This window comes from Bombina bombina, chromosome 1 (genome assembly GCF_027579735.1).
Source record: "Bombina bombina isolate aBomBom1 chromosome 1, aBomBom1.pri, whole genome shotgun sequence".
Lineage (NCBI taxonomy): Eukaryota > Metazoa > Chordata > Amphibia > Anura > Bombinatoridae > Bombina > Bombina bombina.
The window spans coordinates 86,134,228-86,161,852 of NC_069499.1; the positions used below are offsets into that span (position 1 = coordinate 86,134,228).

Sequence of the window (27,625 nt, forward strand, 5' to 3'; positions counted from 1 at the left end):
GTTCTCCATTGTAGGTGCCAGGGTGGATCCCTGGATGCTAAATTGTTCTTTACAGACAGGAAGATTTTTCCTTAGACTTTGTGAAGTTAGAGTTTACTTCATCGGGTTGGGCCCTCCAGACCCCCTTCAGGCCATAGCTGGCTCTGTGGTGGAGTGTGATGTTTTGTGACCGGGGACCCTTCTTGGGTTCTTTCCTTTGACAGGTCTCATCTCAGTCGAGGCTGAGACATCGCCATGGCGCTGTTTTGAATCTGTCTTATCAGATTTACCTGGAATACCGGTTGGGAGAATCGCTCTCCAGTGTTCTGTCCAGATCTCCCTGTCCTGAGAGACATTTCTCCTAGCTCTCCCGGGGCGGTTTTGAGTTAAGTCGCTAGCCTGTCAGTTTGGAGAGAGCGTGTCCTATGGGGGACTGTGGATTCAGGAGATTACCTCCCGAAGCATTTTGCTTTGAGGGTTTGGTCTTCTGGGATCATCCAAGTGTATGGATTCTGGTCAGCCTTTTTTTCTCTCAGTGGCTTAGATCTCTTTCTGAGAAAGAGAGATTATCTTGCATAGAGAGTAATATCTCGAGTTTGGTGGTGGGCGGAGGCCCACTACTGCTCGTTGTCAGCAATCCACTCTCTGAGTGTGATCTTTGGGGGCGGATGTTCCCTACAATTGTTCCCTTGATCTGGGGATAAGGTCTCTATCCGAAGGTTTTCGGATGTTTTTATCTGTATGGGGACGCCAATTGAGAATCTCAGGACGTCCGTACCTATCCCAGGTTACCCATTAATGGGTCGTGTTTCAGGTATCCTCAGGCAGAGCTAATGGATCCTTAGCGGTGCTTTGGAGGTCCAATACAACCTTTTTCTTCTTCTGCCATATCACTCTTTCTCGAGTGATGGCTCGATCCTAGCAGGAGCAGGCGTCAGTGAGACTGAATGCTCCATTTGTGTCCGCAAGATCGTATTCGCGGTTTAGGAGGCTTCGCCTCCATGGGGGTTTCATTGTTGCAGGGATCTGCTGGGTCAAGGCCCCTTTGCGTCGTTGAATATTATTCTTCTGAGGAGGACTGTGAGAGGTCGCTTGGTCTTAGCCGAGAGATGTTTTTTTTCGGAGAAGTTATGATCCTCTCCTTCAGCGCGTAGCAGGTTCCTCGTCATATCTTATAGGTGTGAAGGACCCCTTTTGTCGGGAAGAGCAAGATTCGTCCTGGCACTCTATCTGACCTGCCAGGGTTTCCTTTTTTTTCCTCCATGATGATCTGGAGAAGGGCCTTCCTAGCTAGTTACTTGTTTGGACAGTTTCTGGGCCAGCTTCCAGGCATTCAGTTTTTTTTTGCTAAGGCTCTGACTGCATTCAGGACATTGAGTCAATCTGATGCTGCTCCTTGGAGCCTATATCTTATTTTTAGGGGGTTGCATCGGGCTACTTTTGTACCTGTGCAGGAACTGGTCTTTGAATTTTATCTTCAATGATCTACTCCGTCTTTAGATTGCTTCTACGTGCCATAGTCTCCTACTCCTTATTGGCGTTTCCTCTATAATAAGGCTGTTCTACGAGCCTAGTTAGGTTTTTCTTCCTAAGATTATGTTTTTTTATTTTTTATATGTCCTATTCTCTAGAAGGAAAAGGTTTTCCATTTTTAGGGAATCATGCCTTGATGTCTTTTTCTGGCTACATAAGAATAGACCGTTTTCTCTGTTGAATATTTGTATCTGGGAAGTGCAAGGGTCTGAAGGCATTGTCGACTTCCTTATTTTAAGTTGTGAAGTGTCTTCCACTTGAAATAGGAGACAGCGGGACACTAGCCTCCTCAGAGGTTTGCGGCTCAGTTCGAGAGCAGTGACGTCATCTTGGGTCTCTGGCATGAGATCTTTATGGATCTGATTGTTGGGAAGCTGTTTGGTCCTCCTTGCATTCTTTTTCCAAAGAGTTTTTTTCCTTTTCTTTTTGCTTCTGTTGACACAGCCTTTGGGAGAATGGGTTTTTGCAGGCTGTGGTGCCCTCAGATGGGGGCCGCCTCTCTTTTTTTGCCCTCCCGTTAGCATTCAGTGTCCTCTGTAGCTTGGGTATAATTTCTTTTGCCTCGACTGAGGCTTCTTTTGGGAGAAAGGTTCTTCAAGCGGTGGTGCCTTCCGTTTAGGTCTACCTGTCTTGCCCCTCCCTAGTCATCTGTGTCCTCTAGATCAGGTTTTGTTCCCAACAGTTGACGTTGTTGACGTTGTGGACTCACCATATCTTAGGAAAGAAAACAAAATGTATGCTTACCTGATAAATTTATTTATTTCCAGATATGGTGAGTCCACAGCCCCGCCCTTTATTTAAGACAGTTATTTTTGGCTACACTTCAGGCACCTCTACACCTTGTGTTACTCATTTTTTCTCCATTTTCCTTCGGTCGAATGACTGGGGGTTGTGGGAAGGGGAGTGATACTTAACAGCTTGGCTTTGCCTTCTCCTGCTGGCCAGGAGTGATATTCCAAACAGTAAATAATGATGCCGTGGATTCACCATATCCGGAAATAAATTTATCAGGTAAGCATAAATTTTGTTTTTTAATAGAAGTTAGAATGTTGTTTAAAATTGCATGCTCTAGCTAGATTGTAGAAATCGCATGGTATTATGTTTTTTAAGCATACTCTTAAAAGAGCGGTATCTGGGAACATCATTCCTCTATTTTATGTTAAATTTGTCTTCATAAATGGAAAGAGTCCACAGGTGCATTCATTACTTTTGGGAATTAAGAACCTAGCCATCAGGAGGAGGCAAAGACACACCAGCCAAAGGCTTAAATACTCCTCCCACTTCCCTCATCCCCCAGTCATTCTTTGCTTTTCGTCCCAGAGAAGTGTCAGAAGTTTGTTTGGTCTCTTATGGTGGGTAGTACTCTTCGACATGGGACGGGAGTTTTAAGTAATCCTGTCAGCCTCTCAGTGAGAGCCTGGATGAAAGTTACAGTCCGGAGATGCAGGAAGAGTCTTTCTGCGAAACCATCCCGACTCATATTAACAACTCCACAAGCAATCGACGTTGTCGAACTTCGCTTTACTGCTTGCTTTTTTTCTCTCAAGTCCATGGCGGAGGCGCTGCTACTATTCGTTACACTTGAAGTGCTGTGTTCCTGTTCCATGGCGTAGATTCCGGTAAGATCATTTCATGTTACTTCATCTGAATGTACTGTATCTTATTTGTTTCCTGTAAGGTACTATCCTGCGGGACTTATTAAGTATAAAGGATAGGGCCTCAGTGAGCCTCCTTTGGTTCTTGGAATCGAGGGTTAATATCTCCCGATGGGGATTATTGAACAGGTTTTTTTTAATCATGTTTATGTGATTCAATCTGCTTATGTGTAGTGTTCACTGGGCTCTTGGCTTAGAACATTAGGGGCCTTTGGAAGTGACGCAACCTTATGGTTGGGCATGCTTTTTGTGGACTGTACGGGTCACCATGTGACTGGACGTGTTTACGTTCTGGTCTTCCATTTCCACATTCCTGATTGTGTGGCGACTGAAAAATTTGGGTCTGTTAGTGTCTGGTTCTATGAGGTGGTGAGTGCCACAGCCATTGTGGGTCCAGGTGCCGTTTAGATTTTTCTTTAGTCCATATTAATATATGTTTATCCTTCCTTGCAGAGTGGCTTGTCCCCCCCCCGGAGGTTGCAGCTCGTTTTTGCTTTCACATATTTTTGGCAATTTTGCGTCTGCAGAGCCCAGACGTTTATTTGCGTTTGTGCTCGTGCCCGATTGTCCCGGGTCTCCCGACCTTGGGTGGGCCTATACAGTTCCCTGTGGGTGTAGCTGTCCCTGAGTGTTATGCCTTTCGTTACAGAATAGCACGCCTTCACATTTTACTCTGACACGTTTTTGAGGTATTAGAGGATCCTATCCTTAACGGATACGGGAATCCGCAGTATTCTGCTTCGAATGGTTCACCTTATTAGACATGTGAGGATGACATAATCTCCTGATTGTCGGTTGTTGAGATCCTTCCCAGGTTTTGTTGGATGATCAGGGTTCTGTTTGGCTGGTCCTGCGGGTATGCCTGTTTCTTCTTAGGCGTTTGCCTATGGGCTTCCGTATATTTTCTTTTATCCGGTTAGGATGACTTTTTTATTTTGATTATATGTTTCCTTCGGGAACTATCTCTGGGATCGATTCTCGCTGTTACTTCTGTGGAAGTTAAGGGACATGTTAGTCCTATGTTTTGTCTGTTATTCTCTTCCCCTCTGAGGGAGGCTTTAGGCAGCTTGATAGTTATGGCCCTGTTGCAGGCTGGTCCTGTTTTGGTTCAGATATTCTGTCTCATGGCCTGTTCAGACACGAGGCGCCTGTTTGGCCTGGCTGGTCGGGTCGCGGCGCCGATTGCTTACTTTATTATTTGTGTTTCTTATTTTTATTTTACAAGTTTCAGCTAAGCATTCTAACAAGGACTTGTGGGTCTGTGAGGCTGAAAGGATTGTTTCAGTCCTTATTGAGCCTTCAAGTTGGTTGACTGGGTCAGCGGCATTCCGCTGCATTACTCATTTTGCTTCCGAGTCTCTTGGGACCTAGAGTATTCTTCCTCACGTGGGAGGATTGGAGGTTTAGCGCCTTCTTACCGCTGGTTTAAGGCGGTTTGGCCTTTCGGAGGCTCTAGGAATTGTCCTGTTGGGCGTGTTCCTTCCAGGCTTCTCTGGTCAGTCAGACCTTTGGATTTCCCCATGTGGTTTAGGTCTCTTTATGGGGCCCTGGGTGTCCCTTCGGGAAAGGATTGCTCTCTTCTTGAGACCGTTTGGATTTTGGCCATTCCTCCATATGAGTTGGGTCTCCTCTGGGGACCCGAATTTCCCTTTGAGAGAGTTCCTTTTGACTCTGCTTTTTCCGGATGTAGGGATGCTCCGCATCCTTGGTTTCTGGTACTCCTCTGTCTCGTATGGTAAGGTGGAGACTAGCTTTTGATCGAGTGACCTTGTCCTTGTGATATTCCCTTGCTTGGTCGTCTTGTGGCAGTCGAACGCCTATGGACTCTAGTGTCGTGGTTCGAGATGCCTTAGCTCCTTTGGAGCGTTGGACTTCGGCATGGGGTGGTCTCCTCCTTGGCTCGGGACTTGCGAGGTGTTTTCGTTCTCCGAGTTCTCCTGGATATTACATTAATATCTCCCTGTTTTCTATGTCAGACAGGGTGTTTCAATTTCCGGGATATTGTTTGTTTTAAACAATGGGTGGCTCGAACCTGTTATTGCCCTGGTTCTTCTGGTTGCTGAGGCTTTTGTTCAGCATTTCCCTTATGGATCCCGTTCATGGTGCACCACAATGGCTTAGAGGTAACTGTGCTTCCTTGGAAGCTGAAAGTCAGGAGTTTAAATCCAGCTGTGGCTATGTGCTCTTCTATGAACAGTTTGCTGAAGTAAACTGATAACTGTGGTACTGCAGGCGAGGGGTTATAGGGTAACCACTGCAGCTTATGCACCCTTCTGTGCGCTAGGTTTTCAGGTGATTCCTTCCTAGTTCATCTGCGTTGGAGAGTGTTCTCTTATTGGGCCTGTGGCCTTGTGCCTCATGGGCAGGTACTCTGTCTCTAATGGCCTCCTTTTTCTTAGGGGGTGGGCTTTTTCTCCTATGGAGAACTTGTTTAGAACTTTTCCTAGAATTCAAGGGATGGAACAGAGGGTTTATCCTATTTGAAGAGAGGCATGCTCTCTGGGTTGTTCTGTTCTTTCTGGTGTCTTGCTGACTCCATGTCGAGAAGGGCCGTTGCTAGACTCTTCTGGGTCTTCAACCTTGTTGACTGTCTTTATGAAGTCTCAAGGGTGTTCCCGAGCTCTGTGGAATGGCTGAAGATGTTTTTTCCGCTCTTGTGTGAGCGGGTGCCGGGGTTCTTCTATTCCCCTGTTTTCGGACCTACTGACGCGTGGGCTAGCCCGGATGGGAGTAGGTCCTAAGATTGTTGTTCCACGGGGGTGTAATGGGCCTAGTTGAGGTTCTATACTTCTCCCCTTTGGGACCTATGTGTCGGTCTGGCAGCTGGGATTGCCTAGAGGGTGCCCTCTGTTTTGGAGTTTTTACAAGCCGATATCTTGTTTGGCCGCATTTGACTTCTTAATAAAGTTTTCTGATTCAGGGGTTTACCTCGTCTGGGTCTGCTACATGTATTTGTGTTGAATACTTCAGTATTCTAAGTGCTGACGACTTGAGGATAAGTTTTCTGTTGTCGTTTCAGTGCTTCCACTCGACATGGAGAGTAGAAATCGTTGTTGGGATGCCCGGTCCTAGACCTTGTGTTATGTTGGTCTGGGCGTTGCCTCCCCTTATTTGTTTTGGACCCATTTGGGTCTTTATGAGCTGGGCTCGTTCTAGGGGTCTTCCTTTATGGAATTTTGTGGTGTCCTTTCGATTTCCTTTGGTTTTTTTCTTGCCCTGCCCCTTTGGGAGTTTTGGGCTGGTGTTCGCTTCACTAATAAGGGGTGTGTGGTTGGGGGCAGATCACTTGGCGACGGTGTCTCCTGGAGGACTGTTGGCTCAGTTGAGTCTGATTTTGCGGTCTTTAGCTAGGCTTCCGGACTATCTGCGGGTCAGTGTCCTTGGGGCCTTTTCCTTTCAATTTTCTCGGCTTCGGACGAAGCAGGGTTTTGTTGGGTAGTGGTTTCAGGCCTGGTGCCCTCAGAATGGGCCGCCTCTTGTACCCTCCCGTCTTGGCATTGGGTATTGTTTTCCCAAAAGTAATGAATGCAGCTGTGGACTCTTTCCATTTATGAAGAAAAACATAAATTATGCTTACCTGATAATTTTCTTTTCTTCAGATGGAAAGAGTCCACAGCTCCCCACCCGTATTTTTTATGTGGGGTGTCTGTATTTTTATTCTTCTGGCACCTTTTTCACCCTGATATTTCTTCTACTTCTCCTCCTCCTCCTCCTCGGCAGAATGACTGGGGATGAGGGGAGTGGGAGGAGTATTTAAGCCTTTGGCTGGGGTGTCTTTGCCTCCTCCTGGTGGCCAGGTTCTTAATTCCCAGAAGTAATGAATGCAGCTGTGGATTCTTTCCATCTGAAGAAAAGAAAATGATCAGGTAAGCATAATTTATGTTTTTATGACAAAAGATACAGGGACAGTAAACACTGATTTTTTCTATGTAAAATTATGCATAGTAAAACTATTATTATTTATTTTGCCCCATTTTCTTGTAATTTAGCATTGAAAATTATGGATTTTCTAATACTGCAGACTTCTCAAGATAACCATGGTTTCATTAATTGGCAGATAAAAACGGCAAAACTATTCACTTTATACTAACATAAATACTGTGACTAACCTTCTCAGCTGCAGACTCAAGTTTTGCATTGGCTTTTCCAAATAAGGCACATGATGGGTGGGGTGTTAGACTTGGCTTATATGTTATTCTGTAGGAAGTCTTGTAACTAAAAGGTGTTTGGTGTCCGTTTAAAGTAGCATAAAAATATCTGCTCTCTAAAAAATAAGTAGCTTAGGGCTGCAACTAACGATTATTTCTCTTGTAAGGTGTATCCAGTCCACGGATTCATCCTTTACTTGTGGGATATTCTCCTTCCTAACAGGAAGTGGCAAAGAGAGCACACAGCAGAGCTGTCCATATAGCTCCCCCTCTAGCTCCACCCCCCAGTCATTCTCTTTGCCGGCTCTAAGCAATAGGGTCTCTCTCGGAAGGGTAAAGTGAATGTGGTGTTAGATTTGTAGTTTTTGTTCTACAATCAAAAGTTTGTTATTTTTAAATGGTACCGGTTTGTACTATATACTCTCCAGCAGAAAAGGGATGAAGATTTCTGCAGAGAGGAAGATGATTTTTGCATGTTGTAACTAAAATCCACGGCTGTTCCCACACAGGACTGAGGAGTACAAGAAAACTTCAGTTGGGGGGAACGGTTTGCAGATTAGGCTGCAATAAGGTATGTTTAGTCATTTATTTCTAGACAAGACTGTGATAATGCTATCTGATAAGACTGATAAGATCCCCATGAGGGAAGGGTAAGCTTTATTCAGAGACTAAGTATGGAATTACAAGCTTACATGACAGGGCTAATTTATGCTGGTTGACACTATTTTATGGGTTGACACTTTTTTATGGCAAACGGTTTTTACTTATAAATATCGTTTTTGAGACACTTAGAAGGTCCCTTTGGGTTTCTTTCAGGGGTTGTTACCCACATGGCTAATATTATAACTCCTAGGAGTGTTTCTTTAGGCCTCACAGCCCCGGAGTAAGGTGGGAGGGGCCTAATTTTGCGCCTCAGATGCGCAGTTAGATTGACTAGATCTTCAGGCTGTGTTCACATGGTGGCTCCTGCTACAGTTTGAGGACCCATATGAAGCTTTTTTTCCCATAAATCTGACTCCTAAGGGAAGGTAGGGCCACAGCAGAGCTGTGGCAAGGTGCTAAATTTGTTTTAACCGGTCTGTTAGTTTACTATTGATCCGGTTTGGGCATTAAGGGGTTAATCGATTTTTTTGCTAGTTGTGCAATCTTACCAATGCTTTAGGTACATACTGTGAAAATTTCAGAAAGTTTGGTGCATTTTTCACTGTTTTGGAAAATTGTGTGCCTTTTTTATCTCTTAAAGGCACAGAAACGTTTTTTTGCAAAGTGTGTTTTTGCTTGATTAATGTGATTTCTAAGCCTGTTTGTCTTACTACTAGTCTGTTAAACATGTCTGTCACCAAGGAAAATCCTTGTTCAATGTGTTTAGAAGCCATGGTGGAACCCCCCCTCAAAATGTGTCCCACGTGTACTGATATGTCTATACATTTTAAAGACCATATTGTTGCACTTAAAAGTGTGGCCCAAGATGATTCTCAGACAGAAGGTAATGAGGTTAGCCCGTTGACCTCTCCCCAAGTGTCACAACCAGTTACGCCCGCTCAAGCGACGCCTAGCACCTCTAGCGCATCTAACTCTTTTACCTTACAAGATTTGGCGGCAGTTATGGATAATACCCTCTCAGTATTTTTATCTAAGCTGCCCGTGTTACCTGCAAAGCGTGATAGCTCTGTTTTAAGAACAGATAATGAGCATTCTGACGCTTTAGTAGCCCCGTATCCGATATACACTCACAACGCTCTGAAACGGGGGCGAGGGAGGTGCTGTCTGAGGGAGAAATTTCCGATTCGGGAAAGGTTGCTCCTCAGACAGACTCAGATACGTTGGCTTTTAAATTTAAACTAGAACACCTCCGTTTATTACTCAGGGAGGTATTAGTTACTCTGGATGACTGTGACCCTTTGGTGGTTCCAGAGAAATTGTGTAAAATGGACAAGTACCTAGAAGTTCCTGTTTACACTGATGTGTCCCTAAGAGGATTGCGGATATAGTAACTAGGGAGTGGGATAGACCAGGTATTCCATTTGTTCCCCCTCCTGTTTTTAAGAAAATGTTCCCCATATCTGACACCACGCGGGACTCGTGGCAGACGGTCCCTAAGGTGGAGGGGGCTGTTTCTTCACTTGCTAAACTCACAACCATACCAATTGAGGACAGTTGTGCTTTTAAAGACCCTATGGATAAAAAGTTAGAGGGTTTACTTAAGAAATTTTTTATTCATCAAGGTTTTCTTCTCCAACCTATAGCGTGCATTGTTCCTGTAACTACTGCAGCTGCTTTCTGGTTCGAGGCGCTGGAAGATGCGCTCCCGACGGAGACCTCATATGAGGATATTATGGACAGAATTAAGGCTCCTAAGCTGGCTAATTCTTTTATCACAGATGCCGCTTTCCAACTAGCTAAGTTAGCGGCAAAGAATTCAGGTTTCGCCATTCTGGCGCACAGGGCGCTATGGCTCAAGTCCTGGTCGGCCGATGTGTCGTCAAAATCCAAACTGCTGAACATCCCTTTCAAAGGAAAGACCCTTTTCGGGCCTGAATTGAAAGAGATTATCTCAGAAATCACTGGGGGAAAAGGCCATGCTCTCCCTCAGGACAAGTCCTTTAAGACAAAGAACAAACAAAATAATTTTCGTTCCTTTCGAAATTTCAGGAGCGGCCTCGCTTCATCCTCCCCTGTTGCAAAGCAAGAGGGTAACACTTCACAACCCAGGGCAGCCTGGAAACCTTACCAGGGCTGGAACAAGGGTAAATAGGCCAAGAAGCCTGCAGCTGCCTCCAAGACAGCATGAAGTGGTAGCCCCCGATCCGGGACTGGATCTAGTAGGGGGCAGACTCTCTCTCTTTGCTCAGGCCTGGGCAAGAGACGTACACGATCCCTGGGCCTTAGAGATTGTATCCCAGGGATATCTTCTAGAATTCAAGGACTCCCCTCCCAGGGGAAGGTTCCATATTTCTCGTCTGTCTACAGACACGACAATGAAAGAGGCTTTCTTACGCTGTGTAGAAGACCTACATACAATGGGAGTGATCCACCCAGTTCCAATTGCGGAACAAGGGCTGGGGTTTTACTCAAACCTGTTTGTGGTTCCCAAAAAAGAAGGAACTTTCAGACCAATCCTGGATCTCAAAATTCTAAACAAATTCCTCAGAGTCCCATCATTCAAGATGGAGACCATTCGGACAATCTTACCAATGATCCAGGAGGGTCAATATATGACTACCGTGGATCTAAAGGATGCATATCTACACATTCCTATCCACAAAGATCATCACCAGTTTCTCTGGTTTGCCTTTCTGGACAAGCATTTTCAGTTTGTGGCTCTCCCCTTCGGGTTGGCCACTGCTCCCAGAATTTTCACAAAGGTGCTAGGGTCCCTCCTGGCGGTGCTAAGACCGCGGGGCATAGCAGTGGCGCCTTATCTAGATGACATCTTAATTCAGGCGTCAACTTTCCAAAGAGCCAAGTCTCACACGGACATCGTAGTGGCCTTTCTGAGGTCTCACGGGTGGAAAATGAACATCAAAAAGAGTTCTCTCTCCCCCCCTCACAAGAGTTCCCTTCCTAGGAACCCTGATGGACTCGGTAGAAATGAAAATATTTCTGACGGAGGTCAGAAAGTTAAAACTCCTAACTACTTGCCGAGCTCTTCATTCCATTCCTGGGCCGTCTGTAGCTCAGTGCATGGAGACAATCGGACTAATGGTAGCGGCAATGGACATAGTCCCTTTTGCACGGATACACCTCAGACCACTGCAACTATGCATGCTCAAACAGTGGAATGGGGATTATGCAGATTTGTCTCCTCAAATACAGTTGGACCAGGGGACCAGAGATTCTCTTCTCTGGTGGTTGTCTCAGGATCACCTGTCTCAGGGAATGTGTTTCCGCAGACCAGAGTGGATCATCGTAACGACCGACGCCAGTCTGTTGGGCTGGGGTGCTGTCTGGGACTCCCTGAAAGCTCAGGGCTTATGGTCTCGGGAAGAAGCTTTTCTCCCGATAAACATTTTGGAACTGAGGGCGATATTCAACGCTCTTCAGGCATGGCCTCAGCTAGCTGCTGCCAAATTCATCAGATTTCAGTCGGACAACATCACGACTGTAGCTTACATCAACCATCAAGGGGGAACAAGGAATCCCCTAGCAATGATGGAAGTAACCAAAATAATCAGGTGGGTGGAGGATCACTCTTGCCACCTCTCAGCAATTCACATCCTAGGAGTAGACAACTGGGAAGCGGATTTTCTAAGTCGTCAGACTTTTCACCCGGGGGAGTGGGAACTCCACCCGGAGGTATTTGCCCAGCTGATACAGCTATGGGGCACTCCAGAATTGGATCTGATGGCGTCCCGTCAGAATGCCAAACTTCCTCTTTACGGGTCCAGGTCCTGGGATCCCCAGGCGGTGTTGATAGATGCTCTATCAGCGCCTTGGTCCTTCAATCTGGCCTATGTGTTTCCACTGTTTCCTCTCCTTCCTCGTCTGGTTGCTAGAATCAAGCAGGAGAGGGCGTCTGTGATTCTAATAGCGCCTGCGTGGCCACGCAGGACTTGGTATGCAGACCTAGTGGACATGTCATCCGTTCCACCATGGACTCTGCCAATGAGGCAGGACCTTCTACTTTAAGGTCCTTTCATCCAAATCTAATTTCTCTGCGTCTGACTGCTTGGAGATTGAACGCCTATTTCTATCTAAGCGTCGGTTATCGATACCCTGATTCAGGCTAGAAAGCCTGTCACCAGGAAAATCTACCATAAGATTTGGCGAAAATATCTTTGTTGGTGCGAATCCAAGGGTTACTCATGGAGTAAGATTAGGATTCCCAGGATATTGTCCTTTCTCCAAGAAGGATTGAAGAAAGGATTATCAGCTAGTTCCTTAAAAGGACAGATATCTGCTTTGTCTATTCTTTTACACAAACGTCTGGCAGAGGTACCAGACGTTCAAGCGTTTAGTCAGGCTTTAGTCAGAATCAAGCCTGTTTATAGACCTGTGGCTCCGCCATGGAGTCTGAATGTAGTTCTTTTACATTCCATAGATATTAAACTTTTATCTTGGAAAGTTTTGTTTTTGGTAGCTATCTCTTCTGCTCGAAGAGTTTCAGAGTTATCTGCTTTGCAGTGTGACTCGCCTTACTTGGTGTTCCACGCAGATAAGGTAGTTTTGCGTACTAAACCCGGTTTTCTTCCTAATGTGTCTAATAAGAATATTAATCAGGAAATTGTTGTTACTTCTCTGTGTCCTAATCCTTCTTCGAAGAAGGAACGTCTGTTACACAATCTTGATGTGGTTCGTGCTTTAAAGTTCTATTTACAAGCAACTAAGGATTTCAGACAAACAACTTCATTGTTTGTCATCTATTCTGGTAAGAGGAGAGGTCAGAAGGTGACTGCTACCTCTCTTTCCTTTTGGCTAAAAAGCATCATCCGTCTGGCCTATGAGACTGCTGGCCAGCAGCCTCCTGAAAGAATTACTGCTCATTCTACCAGAGCAGTGGCTTCCACATGGGCTTTTAAAAATGAGGCTTCTGTTGAACAGATTTGTAAGGCAGCGACTTGGTCTTCGCTGCATACTTTTTCCAAATTTTACAAATTCGATACTTTTGCTTCTTCGGAGGCTATTTTTGGGAGAAAGGTTTTACAAGCAGTGGTGCCTTCCGTTTAAGGTACCTGTCTTGTTCCCTCCCTTCATCCGTGTCCTAAAGCTTTGGTATTGGTTTCCCACAAGTAAAGGATGAATCCGTGGACTGCATACACCTTACAAGAGAAAACAGAATTTATGCTTACCTGATAAATTACTTTGTCTTGTGCTGTGTCCAGTCCACGGCCCGCCCTGGCTATTAATTCAGGTAGATTTTTTTTTGTTTAAACTACAGTCACCACTGCACCCTATGGTTTTTCCTTTTTCTTCCTAACCTCCGGTCGAATGACTGGGGGGTGGAGCTAGAGGGGGAGCTATATGGACAGCTCTGCTGTGTGCTCTCTTTGCCACTTCCTGTTAGGAAGGAGAATATCCCACAAGTAAAGGATGAATCCGTGGACTGGATACACCACAAGAGAAAGTAATTTATCAGGTAAGCATAAATTCTGTTTTTTATAATCTATTAATCGGCCGATTATTTTTTCGATTAATCGACTAATTATATAAAAAAATAATCAATTTTTGTTTCCTATATTTTAAATAAAATCCACATACTGAGTGTTACAAATCTAAACTTCAGACTAAAACTTTACATTTACAGAACTGGTTGTCCAATTTTTAAGCAGCAGAACACATTTTTATAACTAAGCAAAATAAAACCACAAACTGTTTGAAAAGATGTAGAACTAGAAAGGAGGTAGACTATAACTGTTTATAACATTCTGTTATTAACTCTTTCAGAAAACAAAGCCTTACACATTTATCTATACAGCACATATAATCAGCAATAGCAAGAAAAGTGCTAATAATTGTGCAAACACATAATAGTGCACAACAATTCAAATAACAAGTTACATCAATCTAGAGCTAGGTGTAAATAACAAGCTCGGCACTATATCATGCAAAGCATAGTCCCAAATCACCTGATTTAATATAACAATCCAAATGATGACTCCTATTATTTCTGGGTTGCACATGAGCCAGGAGTAGTTGTAAACTTATACTGTTCTGAAAAAGTGAAAAGTAATTGTCTGTAGACGTCCTTTAGGCTAAGGACATAACCATAAAACACAATACCATGTGCAGGAGCTTATTGGAGTGAAACCGTTAGTGTTGTGCACAGACCAACCAATTGCAAACCAACTAATCGATTATGAGATTCGTTGACAACTATTTTCATAATCGATTATTATAGATTATAACGATTAGTTGTTGCAGCTCTAGCTTGTAATATTGTATATGTAAATAAAAAAGAAAATTATTTTCTTTTCAATGTCCCTTTTAAATAATTAAATAGTGTCTAAAGGGACAGTATACACCAATTTTCATATAACTGCATGTAATAGACACTACTATAAAGAATAATGTGCACAGATACTGATATATATATCTAGTATAAAATCGTTTAAAAACTTACTTAGAAGTTTCCAGTTTAGCTCTGTTTAATAGGTTACTGGAACACCCACTGCAGGTGTGAAATAGCAGACACTACCCACTCCCCCTTCCTTTGCATATGAAAAGACTCTTTACACAAACAGGAGCAAGCTGGAGTAGGTATACGTCGGTTTACTCCTAAAACTTTGGGATTTGGTTAGGAGTCTGAAAATCAGAGCAATGTTATTTAAAAATAAGCAAAACTATCCATTTAAAAAAAAAAAAAAAAACTGTATGGGCTTTATACATGGATCATCTACAAAACATTTATGCCAAGACAAATCTAGTGTATAATGTCCCTTTCATGCCAAATAAGTGATTTATTGTTTGCTATTTCACAGGTATACTGGATGGTGTTGTCCTGCCAACTGATGTTCGACTTCCCAGCATGACTCCCCCCCATTGGTTAGAGCCCACTATTTATTTCTCAGAAGGAGATGGTGTATCTACGCGCCCAGCTACCAATGGCGTTGGAGTAGAGAGTCTCTGCATGCTGACAGTGGCCGTTAAAATCCAGTCGGACAAATCTGATAATAACACTAAGGTATTTTTTTTTTTGTGTGTGTGTATTCTGCATTTTCAAATAATTTCAACTTTATATGAACTAGTTACTGAATTATCCAGAGGTAGAATAACATAGGTATTTACGTTTAAATAACTAAGGCCTCAATCACAATTTATTGGGAGCAGAGTTTCGGGGGGTTTTCGGTCTGAAAACTTTTAGTTTTTGCGCAATCACAATAGCGAGATTTTGGCCGATTTTCACACTTGCCAACAGCTTTTCAGATCCTTAAAGGGACATTAAACACTACATACATGCTAGATAGAATGATGCATTCAAACAAAAAAATAATCTGAGATTAGCATGTTGATGTATTTTTTTTAAAACTTTCATTAGTTGTTTAAATATTTACAAAATAAGTGTAAAGTTTTAGTGTCTATAAAACAATTGGAGCTGCCATATTGTAACTTAGGTTACCTTCTCTGCTGTGGCCAATTAGGGACAGTTATAAATGGGTCACTAGCGTGTGCAGCCAATGGCTGTGTGGAATATAACAGTGTTCTGCAGTTCCATTTCTAACAGGAACTAAAAAGCTCACAATTTCAGAATGGAATTACAAGAAAAGGGGACAAAATAAACAGTGAAAGCATATACATATACAGTATATATATATATATATATATATATATATATATATATATATATATAAAAGTAAATATGATTTATCGTATATTACAATCTCAAAGTGTTTAATGTCTCTTTAATAATAGTCCTATTTTCGCATCGATCACAATATGCTTTTGGGTCACTTTAAAACAGTTTTTCAAATTCAGCACCTCAAAGGTACTTGACAGCTCCGCAGACAGGCTTTTTAGACCTCTTTAACACTATTTTGCGGCTATTTCCAAACAATCTGCTTGCTCATATGTTAACCACACTGATAATGGCCACTGGAGACATTCTAGAAGTTCATTAACATACATGGTATCGATTCAATAAATGGAGTGCCTACATTACTGAACTTGAATGAGCGTTTGTGACCGTGAATTCATTAATGAACTAGTTTGGACTTAGCATGCATGGAGGCATATCCCCTATAAAAACTATTTACGAAGGTGCGATCTTGTTTAAAGGTCTCTTAGAAAGATACAAAGCAGAAAGGCAGCAGGTTCCTAATTACAGTTTTTAAAAAAGTTAAAATTATTTTAAAGGGTTGTGCATAGAAACTCATAGTCGCCATCTTGTTTACAGTTCACTCCAAAATTAGTCATATTCCCGACAAGGGGGCAGCAGCATATATTATGCTTGACAGTGACTCTGATACGTAAAGACATAATAAGCAATATAAAAACTCTCACCTTCATGGAGCAGGGTCTTACATCATCCACAGCATCTAACCTTACTCCCTTGTGCACTCCCAGGCTTGTACTCGGGTTCCAGACTCACTACCGCTCACCCGGGGGCTGGCCCCTTGTCTCCGTATGGTGCATCTCTGTGGTAATAAATGTGTAATCACCACTGGTCCCATTTGGCAGATGGACATTTGGCCTACGGATAATAGTCCGACACACAAGTGACTGTTAGATAACAGTCCGGCCATGAGATAGGTACAGTAGATAGATAGATAGATTTGATAGATAGATTAGATAGATGCAATAGATAGATAGATAGATAAATTAGATAGATTCAATTGATAGATATATAAATAGATTCGATATATAATTTCACAGACAGAGGATTACAAGACGTACGGGTTGGGACCCATGGTTAGGTTCCCAGAGGTGGTTGCGGAGCCCGAGGCTCTGATTAGAACAGAGCACTCTGGAGCATATCTGCCCTCAGTCGAACTCGGAACATGCTTCGGCATTCTGTCCGTCGGCCAAATGTACATCGGACAGAATCCTGTTGGTCAAATGTCCGTCAGCATTTTGTCAGAGCACCGCCACGACTCCACTCACTGTGTACTCCTATAGTGTGTCCTCTATTGGAACGCTCCACTCCACCATTGGAGCGATTAAATGTACTTGCGCAAAATAGAGGGATCTGCTAAAAACAAGTTTCTTTCATGTAATTAGCAAGAGTCCATGAGCTAGTGACGTATGGGATATACATTCCTACCAGGAGGGGCAAAGTTTCCCAAACCTCAAAATGCCTATAAATACACCCCTCACCACACCCACAAATCAGTTTTACAAACTTTGCCTCCTATGGAGGTGGTGAAGTAAGTTTGTGCTAGATTCTACGTTGATATGCGCTCCGCAGCAGGTTGGAGCCCGGTTTTCCTCTCAGCGTGCAGTGAATGTCAGAGGGATGTGAGGAGAGTATTGCCTATTTGAATTCAATGATCTCCTTCTACAGGGTCTATTTCATAGGTTCTCTGTTATCGGTCGTAGAGATTCATCTCTTACCTCCCTTTTCAGATCGACGATATACTCTTATTTATATACCATTACCTCTGCTGATTTTCGTTTCAGTACTGGTTTGGCTTTCTACAACATGTAGATGAGTGTCCTGGGGTAAGTAAATCTTATTTTCTGTGACACTCTAAGCTATGGTTGGGCACTTTTTTATAAAAGTTTTAAATATATGTATTCAAACATTTATTTGCCTTGACTCAGGATGTTCAACATTCCTTATTTCAGACAGTCAGTTTCATATTTGGGACATTGCATATGAATCAATCAATTTTTTTCTTACCTTAAAAATTTGACTTTTTCCCTGTGGGCTGTTAGGCTCGCGGGGGCTGAAAATGCTTCATTTTATTGCGTCATTCTTGGCGCAGACTTTTTTGGCGCAAATTTTTTTTTTCTGTTTCCGGCGTCATACGTGTCACCGGAAGTTGCGTCATTTTTGACGTTCTTTTGCGCTAAAAGTGTCGGCGTTCCGGATGTGGCGTCATTTTTGGCGCCAAAAGCATTTAGGCGCCAAATAATGTGGGCGTCATTTTTGGCGCTAAAAAAATATGGGCGTCGCTATTGTCTCCACATTATTTAAGTCTCATTTTTTATTGCTTCTGGTTGCTAGAAGCTTGTTCACTGGCATTTTTTTTTTCCATTCCTGAAACTGTCATTTAAGGAATTTGATCAATTTTGCTTTATATGTTGTTTTTTCTATTGCATATTGCAAGATGTCCCACGTTGAAACTGAGTCAGAAGATACTTCTGGAAAATCGCTACCTGGGGCTGGAGCTACCAAAGCTAAGTGTATCTACTGTAAACTTATGGTATCTGTTCCTCCAGCTGTTGTTTGTACTGTTTTGTCATGACAAACTGTTAATGCAGATAATATTTCCTTTAGTACTGTTACATTACCTGTTGCTGTTCTGTCAACATCTAATACTCAGAGTGTTCCTGATAACATAAGAGATTTTGTTTCTAAATCCATTAAGAAGGCTATGGGCTCCATGTACGAAGCAGCGTAAGCTGCTCCGGAGCCTTTGCGGGGCAGGTTCGCATATGCGAGCCTGCTTCCCGCAATGTAAGAAGCAGCGGTCATTAGACCGCTGCTTCCTACACCCTACGCCACCTCTTAGGTGGCGAAGCAAAATCACCGAGAGCTCGCTCGCTCTCGGTGATTGACAGCCCCTTCAGTCGCGCGATTGGTCGCGAGACTGAAGGGGCGGGCATTACACACTCCGCTGAGTGTGTAATGATACATACGGGCAAGCGGATCAATAGATCCGCTGCCCGTGTGTAGCGGAGGCGGGCGGACAGCTTCGCGAGTTAAGAAGCTGTCCGCCCGCCTCTTAATACATGGAGCCCTATGTCTGTTATTCCTCCTTCTAGTAAATGTAAAAAGTCTTTTAAAACTTCTCATTTTTCGAATGAATTTTTAAATGAACATCATCATTCTGATTCTGATAATGGTTCTTCTGGTTCAGAGGATTCTGTCTCAGAGGTTGATGCTGATAAATCTTCACATTTATTTAAAATGAAATTTATTCGTTCTTTATTTAAAGAAGTCCTAATTGCATTAGAAATTGAGGATTCTGGTCCTCTTGATAATAAATCTAAACGTTTAGATAAGGTTTTTAAATCTCCTGTAGTTATTCCAGAAGTTTTTCCTGTCCCTAGTGCTATTTCTGAAGTAATTTCCAGGGAATGGAATAATTTGGGTAATTCATTTACTCCTTCTAAACGTTTTAAGCAATTATATCCTGTGCCATCTGACAGATTAGAGTTTTGGGACAAAATCCCTAAAGTTGATGGGGCTGTCTCTACTCTTGTTAAGCGTACTACTATTCCTACGGCAGATGGTACTTCCTTAAGGATCCTTTAGATAGGAAAATTGAATCCTTTCTAAGAAAAGCTTACTTGTGTTCAGGTAATCTTCTTAGACCTGCTATATCTTTAGCGGATGTTGCTGCAGCTTCATCTTTTGGTTAGAAGCTTTAGCGCAACAAGTAACAGATCATAATTCTCATAGCATTTTTATTCTTCAACATGCTAATAATTTTATTTGTAATGCCATCTTTGATATCATTAGAGTTGATGTCAGGTATATGTCTCTAGCTATTTTAGCTAGAAGAGCTTTATAGCTTAAGACTTGGAATGCTGTTATGTCTTCTAAGTCTACTCTGCTTTCCCTTTCTTTCCAGGGTAATAATCGTTTTTCGTTCCTTTTGTCACAACAAGGAACAAAAACCTGATCCTTCATCCTCAGGAGCGGTATCAGTTTGGAAACCATCTCCAGTCTGGAATAAATCCAAGACTTTTAGAAAATCAAAGCCAGCTCCTAAGTCCACATGAAGGTGCGGCCCTCATTCCAGCTCAGCTGGTAGGGGGCAGATTATGTTTTTTTCTAAGAAATTTGGATCAATTCCGTTCACAATCTTTGGTTTCAGAACATTGTTTCAGAAGGGTACAGAATTGCTTCAAGATAAGGCCTCCTGCAAAGAGATTTTTTTCTTTCCCGTGTCCCAGTAAACCCAGCGAAGGCTCAAGCATTTCTGAAATGTGTTTCAGATCTAGAGTTGACTGGAGTAATTTTGCCAGTTCCAGTTCTGGAACAGGGACTGGGGTTTTATTCAAATCTCTTCATTGTACCAAAGAAGGAAAATTCCTTCAAACCAGTTCTGGATCTAAAAATATTGAATCGTTATGTAAGGATACCAACATTCAAAATGGTAACTGTAAGGACTATCCTGCCTTTTGTTCAACAAGGGCATTATATGTCTACTATAGATTTACAGGATGCATATCTGCATATTCCGATTCATCCAGATCACTATCAGTTTCTGAGATTCTCTTTCCTAGACAAGCATTACCAGTTTGTGGCTCTGCCGTTTGGCCTAGCTACAGCTCCAAGATTTTTTTACGAAGGTTCTCTGTGCCCTTCTGTCTGTAATCAGAGAACAGGGTATTGTGGTATTCCTTATTTGGACGATATCTTGGTACTTGCTCAGTCTTCACATTTTGCAGAATCTCATTCGAATCGACTTGTGTTGTTTCTTCAACATCATGGTTGGAGGATCAATTTACCAAAAAGTTCATTGATTCCTCAGACTTAGGTAACCTTTTTAGGTTTTCAGATAGATTCAGTATCCATGACTCTATCTTTGATAGACATGAGACGTCTAAAGTTGATATCAGCTTGTCGAAACCTTCAGTCACAATCTTTCCCTTCGGTAGCCTTATGCATGGAAATTCTAGGTCTTATGACTGCGGCATCGGATGCAATCCCCTTTGCTCGTTTTCACATGCGGCCTCTTCAGCTCTGTATGCTGAACCAGTGGTGCAGGGATTACACAAAGATATCTCAATTAATATCTTTAAAACCGATTGTACGACACTCTCTGACGTGGTGGACAGATCACCATCGTTTAGTTCAGGGGGCTTCTTTTGTTCTTCCGACCTGGACTGTAATTTCAACAGATGCAAGTCCTACAGGTTGGGGAGCTGTGTGGGGGTCTCTGACAGCACAAGGGGTTTGGGAATCTCAGGAGGTGAGATTACCGATCAATATTTTGGAACTCCGTGAAATTTTCAGAGCTCTTCAGTCTTGGCCTCTTCTAAAGAGAGAATCGTTCATTTGTTTTCAGACAGACAATGTCACAACTGTGGCATACATCAATCATCAAGGAGGGACTCACAGTCCTCTGGCTATGAAAGAAGTATCTCGAATTCTGGTATGGGCGGAATCCAGCTCCTGTCTAGTTTCTGCGGTTCATATCCCAGGTATAGACAATCGGGAAGCGGATTATCTCAGTCGCCACACGTTTCATCAGGGCGAATGGTCTCTTCTCCCAGAGGTATTTCTTCAGATTGTTCAAATATGGGGTCTTCCAGAAATAGATCTGATGGCTTCTCATCTAAACAAGAAACTTCCCAGGTATCTGTCCAGATCCAGGGATCCTCAAGCGGAAGCAGTGGATGCGTTGTCACTTCTTTGGAAGTATCATCCTGCCTATATCTTTCCGCCTCTAGTTCTTCTTCCAAGAGTAATCTCCAAGATTCTGAAGGAATGCTCATTTGTTCTGCTGGTGGCTCCAGCATGGCCTCTCAGGTTTTTGGTATGCGGATCCTGTCCGGATGGCCTCTTGCCAACCGTGGACTCTTCCGTTAAGACCAGACCTTCTGTCACAAGGTCCTTTTTTTCCATCAGGATCTCAAATCCTTAAATTTAAAGGTATGGAGATTGAACGCTTGATTCTTAGTCAAAGAGGTTTCTCTTACTCTGTGATTAATACTATGTTACAGGCTCGTAAATCCGTATCTAGGGAGATATATTATAGAGTCTGGAAGACTTATATTTCTTGGTGTCTTTCTCATCATTTTTCCTGGCATTCTTTTAGAATTCCGAGAATTTTACAGTTTCTTCAGGATGGTTTGGATAAAGGTTTGTTTGCAAGTTCCTTGAAAAGACAAATCTCTGCTCTTTCTGTTCTTTTTCACAGAAAGATTGTTAATCTTCCTGATATTCATTGTTTTGTACAAGCTTTGGTTCGTATAAAACCTGTCATTAAGTCAATTTCTCCTCCTTGGAGTTTGAATTTGGTTCTGGGGGCTCTTCAAGCTCCTCCGTTTGAACCTATGCATTCTTTGGACATTAAATTACTTTCTTGAAAAGTTTTGTTCCTTTTGGCCATCTCTTCTGCCAGAAGAGTTTCTGAATTATCTGCTCTTTTTTGTGAGTCTCCTTTTCTGATTTTTCATCAGGATAAGGCGGTGTTGCGAACTTCTTTTAAATTTTTACCTAAGGTTGTGAATTCTAACAACATTAGTAGAGAAATTGTGGTTCCTTCATTATGTCCTAATCCTAAGAATTCTAAGGAGAAATCATTGCTTTCTTTGGATGTAGTTAGAGCTTTGAAATATTATGTTGAAGCTACTAAGAATTTCTGAAAGACTTCTAGTCTATTTGTTATCTTTTCCGGTTCTAGGAAAGGTCAGAAGGTTTCTGCCATTTCTTTGGCATCTTGGTTGAAATCTTTAATTCATCATGCTTTTGTCGAGTCGGGTAAAACTCCGCCTCAAAGGATTACAGCTCATTCTACTAGGTCAGTTTCTACTTCCTGGGCGTTTAGGAATGAAGCTTCGGTTGTTCAGATTTGCAAAGCAGCAACTTGGTCTTCTTTGCATACTTTTACTAAATTCTACCATTTTGATGTGTTTTCTTCTTCTGAAGCAGTTTTTGGTAGAAAAGTACTTCAGGCAGCTGTTTCAGTTTTTTTCATTATAAGTTTTAAACTTTGTTTGGGTGTGGATTATTTCCGGCGGAATTGGCTGTCTTTATTTTATCCCTCCCTCTCTAGTGACTCTTGCGTGGAAGATCCACATCTTGGGTAGTCATTATCCCATACGTCACTAGCTCATGGACTCTTGCTAATTACATGAAAGAAAACATAATTTATGTAAGAACTTACCTGATAAATTCATTTCTTTCATATTAGCAAGAGTCCATGAGGCCCACCCTTTTTTGTGGTGGGTATGATTTTTTTGTATAAAGCACAATTATTCCAATTCCTTATATTTATGCTTCGCACTTTTTTCTTATCACCCCACTTCTTGGCTATTCGTTAAACTGATTTGTGGGTGTGGTGAGGTGTGTATTTATAGGCATTTTGAGGTTTGGGAAACTTTGCCCCTCCTGGTAGGAATGTATATCCCATACGTCACTAGCTCATGGACTCTTGCTAATATGAAAGAAATGAATTTATCAGGTAAGTTCTTACATAAATTATGTTTTTTATAAGAAAAATGTTAATAAAAACATAAATAATACAAGGTAATACATTTTCACAGACATGACAGGCATGTTTTACGTGTTTCGTCAGCCTTAATCATCGTATAATTTTTTTTTTTTTGAACCTCATGATAATTTTCCCAGTGGCCGTAATTGCACTACCAAAAAGTAGTTTGGGCTAGCATAATGGTTAGCAAAGGCACGGAAAAAGTTTAATCATTAAATAAAAAATTTACATTATTCCCTGAACTACTGCCCTGATGCACTATTAACCCCTAAACCTTCATCACATTTATATCCCCTTGTGCTAAATATCCCTCTTTGCTATTATCCCCCTAACTGCCACAAACCCCCCAGCGCAAAAAGCCCTCATTCTGTTATTATACCTTTAACTGCCAAAACTCCCAAATATTTTAGTTTATTTATCCTAGTCTTCACTACTACCCCTCTGTCCTCTAGAGAATTAAAAGCCATTTTTTTTATTTCATGATTTAAACAAAGCATAACAATGACTTATGTTATCACATGTGCTTTAATCTCTTGGTATCCTTTGTTAAGGGAGCAGCAATGCAGTACTGGGAGCTAGCTGAACACATTAAGCAGATGCTGCTTTTGAGCCCTTCTTTCCGCAATGTATAAATCATCGGTCATCCATTCATATGGATTGATTGACAGGCCCAAGAGCAGGGGGCAGCGTTGCACAAGGAATTCCTTGTGCAATGGTACAAGCGGGCAGCCGTCGTTCATTGTCTGCCTCCCCTTCCCACAAAGGGGGCACCTTTTTGTACGTGAGGCCCATTCAGCCTTGGAAAATAAGGACGAGCACTCCCTAAAATCTCCCAGTTTAGTAGTTATATGTTATCACTGTGGCAGCGAAGACCTATTCCCCTAGGATATAGAGCTTGGCACACTGAGCATGAGCAGAACTAAGAGATGGATAGGTGGAAGGGGTCTTGCTTTTAAACAGGTAAAAGGGAAGTGTGTAATGTAAGCTAGAATGAGCAAATATATATATATATTTATTTAAAAATTGTAGTGTACATCTGCATTCACTCACTCATCCATCAGTATCCTTTGAGGCTGCCATGGTCAGGCCAAATGAAGAGACAGATTGACTTGTATCCATATGTACTTGTAAGAATGATTATTACTGTGTCTTAAGGGACATTTGATGATTTACTGTGTCTTAAGGGACATTTGATGATTTACTGTGTCTTAAGGGACATTTGATGGTTAACTGTGTCTTAAGGGATATTTGGTTGTGAAAGAACAGACAGTACTGTCATAGAACACTTGATATTACTTTTAGCAGGAATCACATAAGCTGCAGAGGGAAAGACAACAGGTTTAATCCAACAGCTGTTACAAAGGGATCTGCACTCATTAGTATTATGCCAAGACTTGCCTATTGTTTGATGATAATATATTCTTTTAGCATAAAATGTTAAATGGCATTTGGAGCAGTCATGTTTAAAAATGTTAATTTGCGCTTTTTAATATATTCAAGGCTTAAAGACATAAAAAAAGTCTGCTTCATTGTCCAAATAAAAAAAACATAATTTATGTAAGAACTTACCTGATAAATTAATTTCTTTCATATTGGCAAGAGTCCATGAGCTAGTGACGTATGGGATATAGAATCCTACCAGGAGGGGCAAAGTTTCCTAAACCTCAAAATGCCTATAATACACCCCTCACCACACCCACAATTCAGTTTAACGAATAGCCAAGTAGTGGGGTGAAAAACTAAGGAGTAGAAAAGCATATAAAAAGAGGAACTGAAAAAATAATTGTGCTTTTATACAAAAAAATCATAACCACCATAAAAAGGGTGGGCCTCATGGACTCTTGCCTATATGAAATAAATGAATTTATCAGGTAAGTTCTTACATAAATTATGTTTTCGTTCATGTAATTGACAAGAGTCCATGAGCTAGTGACGTATGGGATAGAAATACCCAAGATGTGGAAGACTATAGAAGAGTCACTAGAAAGAGAGGGATAAAATAAAAACAGCTATTTCTTTCATGTAATTAGCAAGAGTCCATGAGCTAGTGACGTATGGGATATACATTCCTACCAGGAGGGGCAAAGTTTCCGAAACCTTAAAATGCCTATAAATACACCCCTCACCACACCCACAATTCAGTTTTACAAACTTTGCCTCCCAGGGAGGTGGTGAAGTAAGTTTGTGCTAGATTCTATGTTGATATGCGCTTCGCAGCAGGCTGGAGCCCGGTTTTCCTCTCAGAGTGCAGTGAATGTCAGAGGGATGTGAAGAGAGTATTGCCTATTTGAATTCAATGGTCTCCTTCTACGGGATCTATTTCATAGGTTCTCTGTTATCGGTCGTAGAGATTTCTTCTCCTACCTCCCTTTTCAGATCGACGATATACTCTTATATACCATTACCTCTACTGATTCTCGTTTCAGTACTGGTTTGGCTATCTACTATATGTAGATGAGTGTCCTGGGGTAAGTAAGTCTTATTTTTTGTGACACTCTAAGCTATGGTTGGGCACTTTATATGTAAAGTTCTAAATATATGTCTTTAAACTTATATTTGCCATGATTCAGGATAATCAGTATTCCTTCATTCAGACTGTCAGTTTCATTATTTGGGATAATGCATATGAATAAATATTTTTTTCTTACCTTGTAGAACAGTTTTTGAATTATCTGTTCTTTCTTGTTAGTCTCCTTTTTCTGATTTTTTTCATCAGGATAAGGTGGTTTTTGCTATCCTCATTTCAATTCTTACCTAAAGTTGTGATTTCTATCAACATTAGGGAGGAATTATTGTCTTCCTGAGACTTCTTTGGTAAGTTTCTTACATTCTTTGGATATGGTAAGAGTTTTGAAATCCTATGTTGAAGCTATTCAGATTTCACACAGACTTCTAGTCTATTTGTTATCTTTTCTGGTTTTAGGAAGGTCAAAAGGCTTCTGCCATTTCTTTGGCATCTTGGTTAAACTTTTGATTCATCATGCTTATTTGGAGTCGGGTTGATTCCCGCCTCAGTGGATTACGGCTCATTCTACTTGGTAAGTTTCTACTTCCTGGGCTTTTAAGAATGAAGCTTCTGTTTTGCAAAGCAATGACTTGGTCTTCTTTGCATATTTTTACTAAATTCTACCATTTTGATGTTTTCTCTTCTTTAGAAGCAGTTTTGGTAGAATGGTACTTTAGGCAGCTGTTTCAGTTTGATTCTTCTGCTTATAATTTCATTTTTTTTCATTATAAAAATTGAAATTTTTTGATTTGCGTAGTGGATTTATTTTTCAGCGGAATTGGCTGTCTTTATTTTTTCCCTCCCTCTCTAGTGACTCTTGCATGGAAATTCCACATCTTGGGTATCTACTATCCCATACGTCACTAGCTCATGGACTCTTGCTAATTACATGAAAGAAAACATAATTTATGTAAGAACTTACCTGATAAATTCATTTCTTTCATATTAGCAAGAGTCTATAAGGCCCACCCTTTTTGTGGTGGTTATGATTTTTTGTATAAAGCACAATTATTCCAATTCCTTATTTTTTGATGCTTTGGCTCCTTTCTTATCACCCCACTTCTTGGCTATTCGTTAAACTGAATTGTGGGTGTGGTGAGGGGTGTATTTATAGGCATTTTACGGTTTGGGAAACTTTGCCCCTCCTGGTAGGAATGTATATCCCATACGTCACTTGCTCATGGACTCTTGCTAATATGAAAGAAATGAATTTATCAGGTAAGTTCTTACATAAATTATGTTTTCCGCTGAAAAAATTAAATCCACAAAAATTTTTTTGCATAAGTTTCAGGAAAAAAACTTAAATCATAAGCAGAAGAATCAAACTGAGACAGCTGCCTGAAGAACCTTTCTACCAAAGACTCCTTCAGAAGAAGCAAATACATCAAAATGGTAAAATTTAATAAATGTATGCAAAGAAGACCAAGCTGCTGCTTTGCAAATCTGATCGGCCGAGGCTTCATTCTTAAAAGCCCAAGAAGTGGCGACTGATCTAGTAGAATGAGCTGTAATTCTCTGAGGCGGAGACTGACCCACCTCCAAATAAGCTTTGTGAATCAAAAGCTTTAACCAAGATGCCAAATAAATGGCAGAGGCTTTATGACCTTTCCTAGGACCATAAAAAACAACAAATAGACTAGAAGTCTTCCTGAAATGTTTAGTAGCTTCGACATAATATTTAAAAACTATTACAACATCCAAAGAATGTAAAGATCTTTCAAGAGTATTCTTAGGATTAGGACACAAGGAAGGAGCAAAAATTTCCCTACTAATGTTGTTAGAATTCACAACCTTAGGAAGACATTTAAACGAAGTCCGCAAAACAGCCTTATCCTAATGGAAAATCACAAGAGAGAGCAGACAATTCAGAAACTCTTCTAGCTGATGAGATGGCCAAAAAAGACAACACTGTCCAAGAAAGTAGTTTAATATCCAAAGAATGCATAGGCTCAAAAGGAGGAGCCTGCAAAGCCTTTAAAACCAAATTAAGGAGGAGAGATTGATTTAATGACGGGCTTGATACAAACCAAAACG

General features: G+C 41.6%; 1 protein-coding gene across 2 annotated transcripts in view; it reads left to right on the top strand.

Annotated features, from left to right (window-relative positions):
- The window catches only part of ATG2B (autophagy related 2B), a 516,631-nt gene that overhangs the window by 216,653 nt on the left and 272,353 nt on the right, over window positions 1-27,625 (top strand). For both annotated transcript variants that reach the window (XM_053697497.1, XM_053697498.1), the window contains exon 22: window positions 14,734-14,936. In XM_053697497.1, coding sequence (XP_053553472.1) covers window positions 14,734-14,936 — 203 coding nt within the window. The remainder of the gene's footprint in view (window positions 1-14,733; window positions 14,937-27,625) is intronic.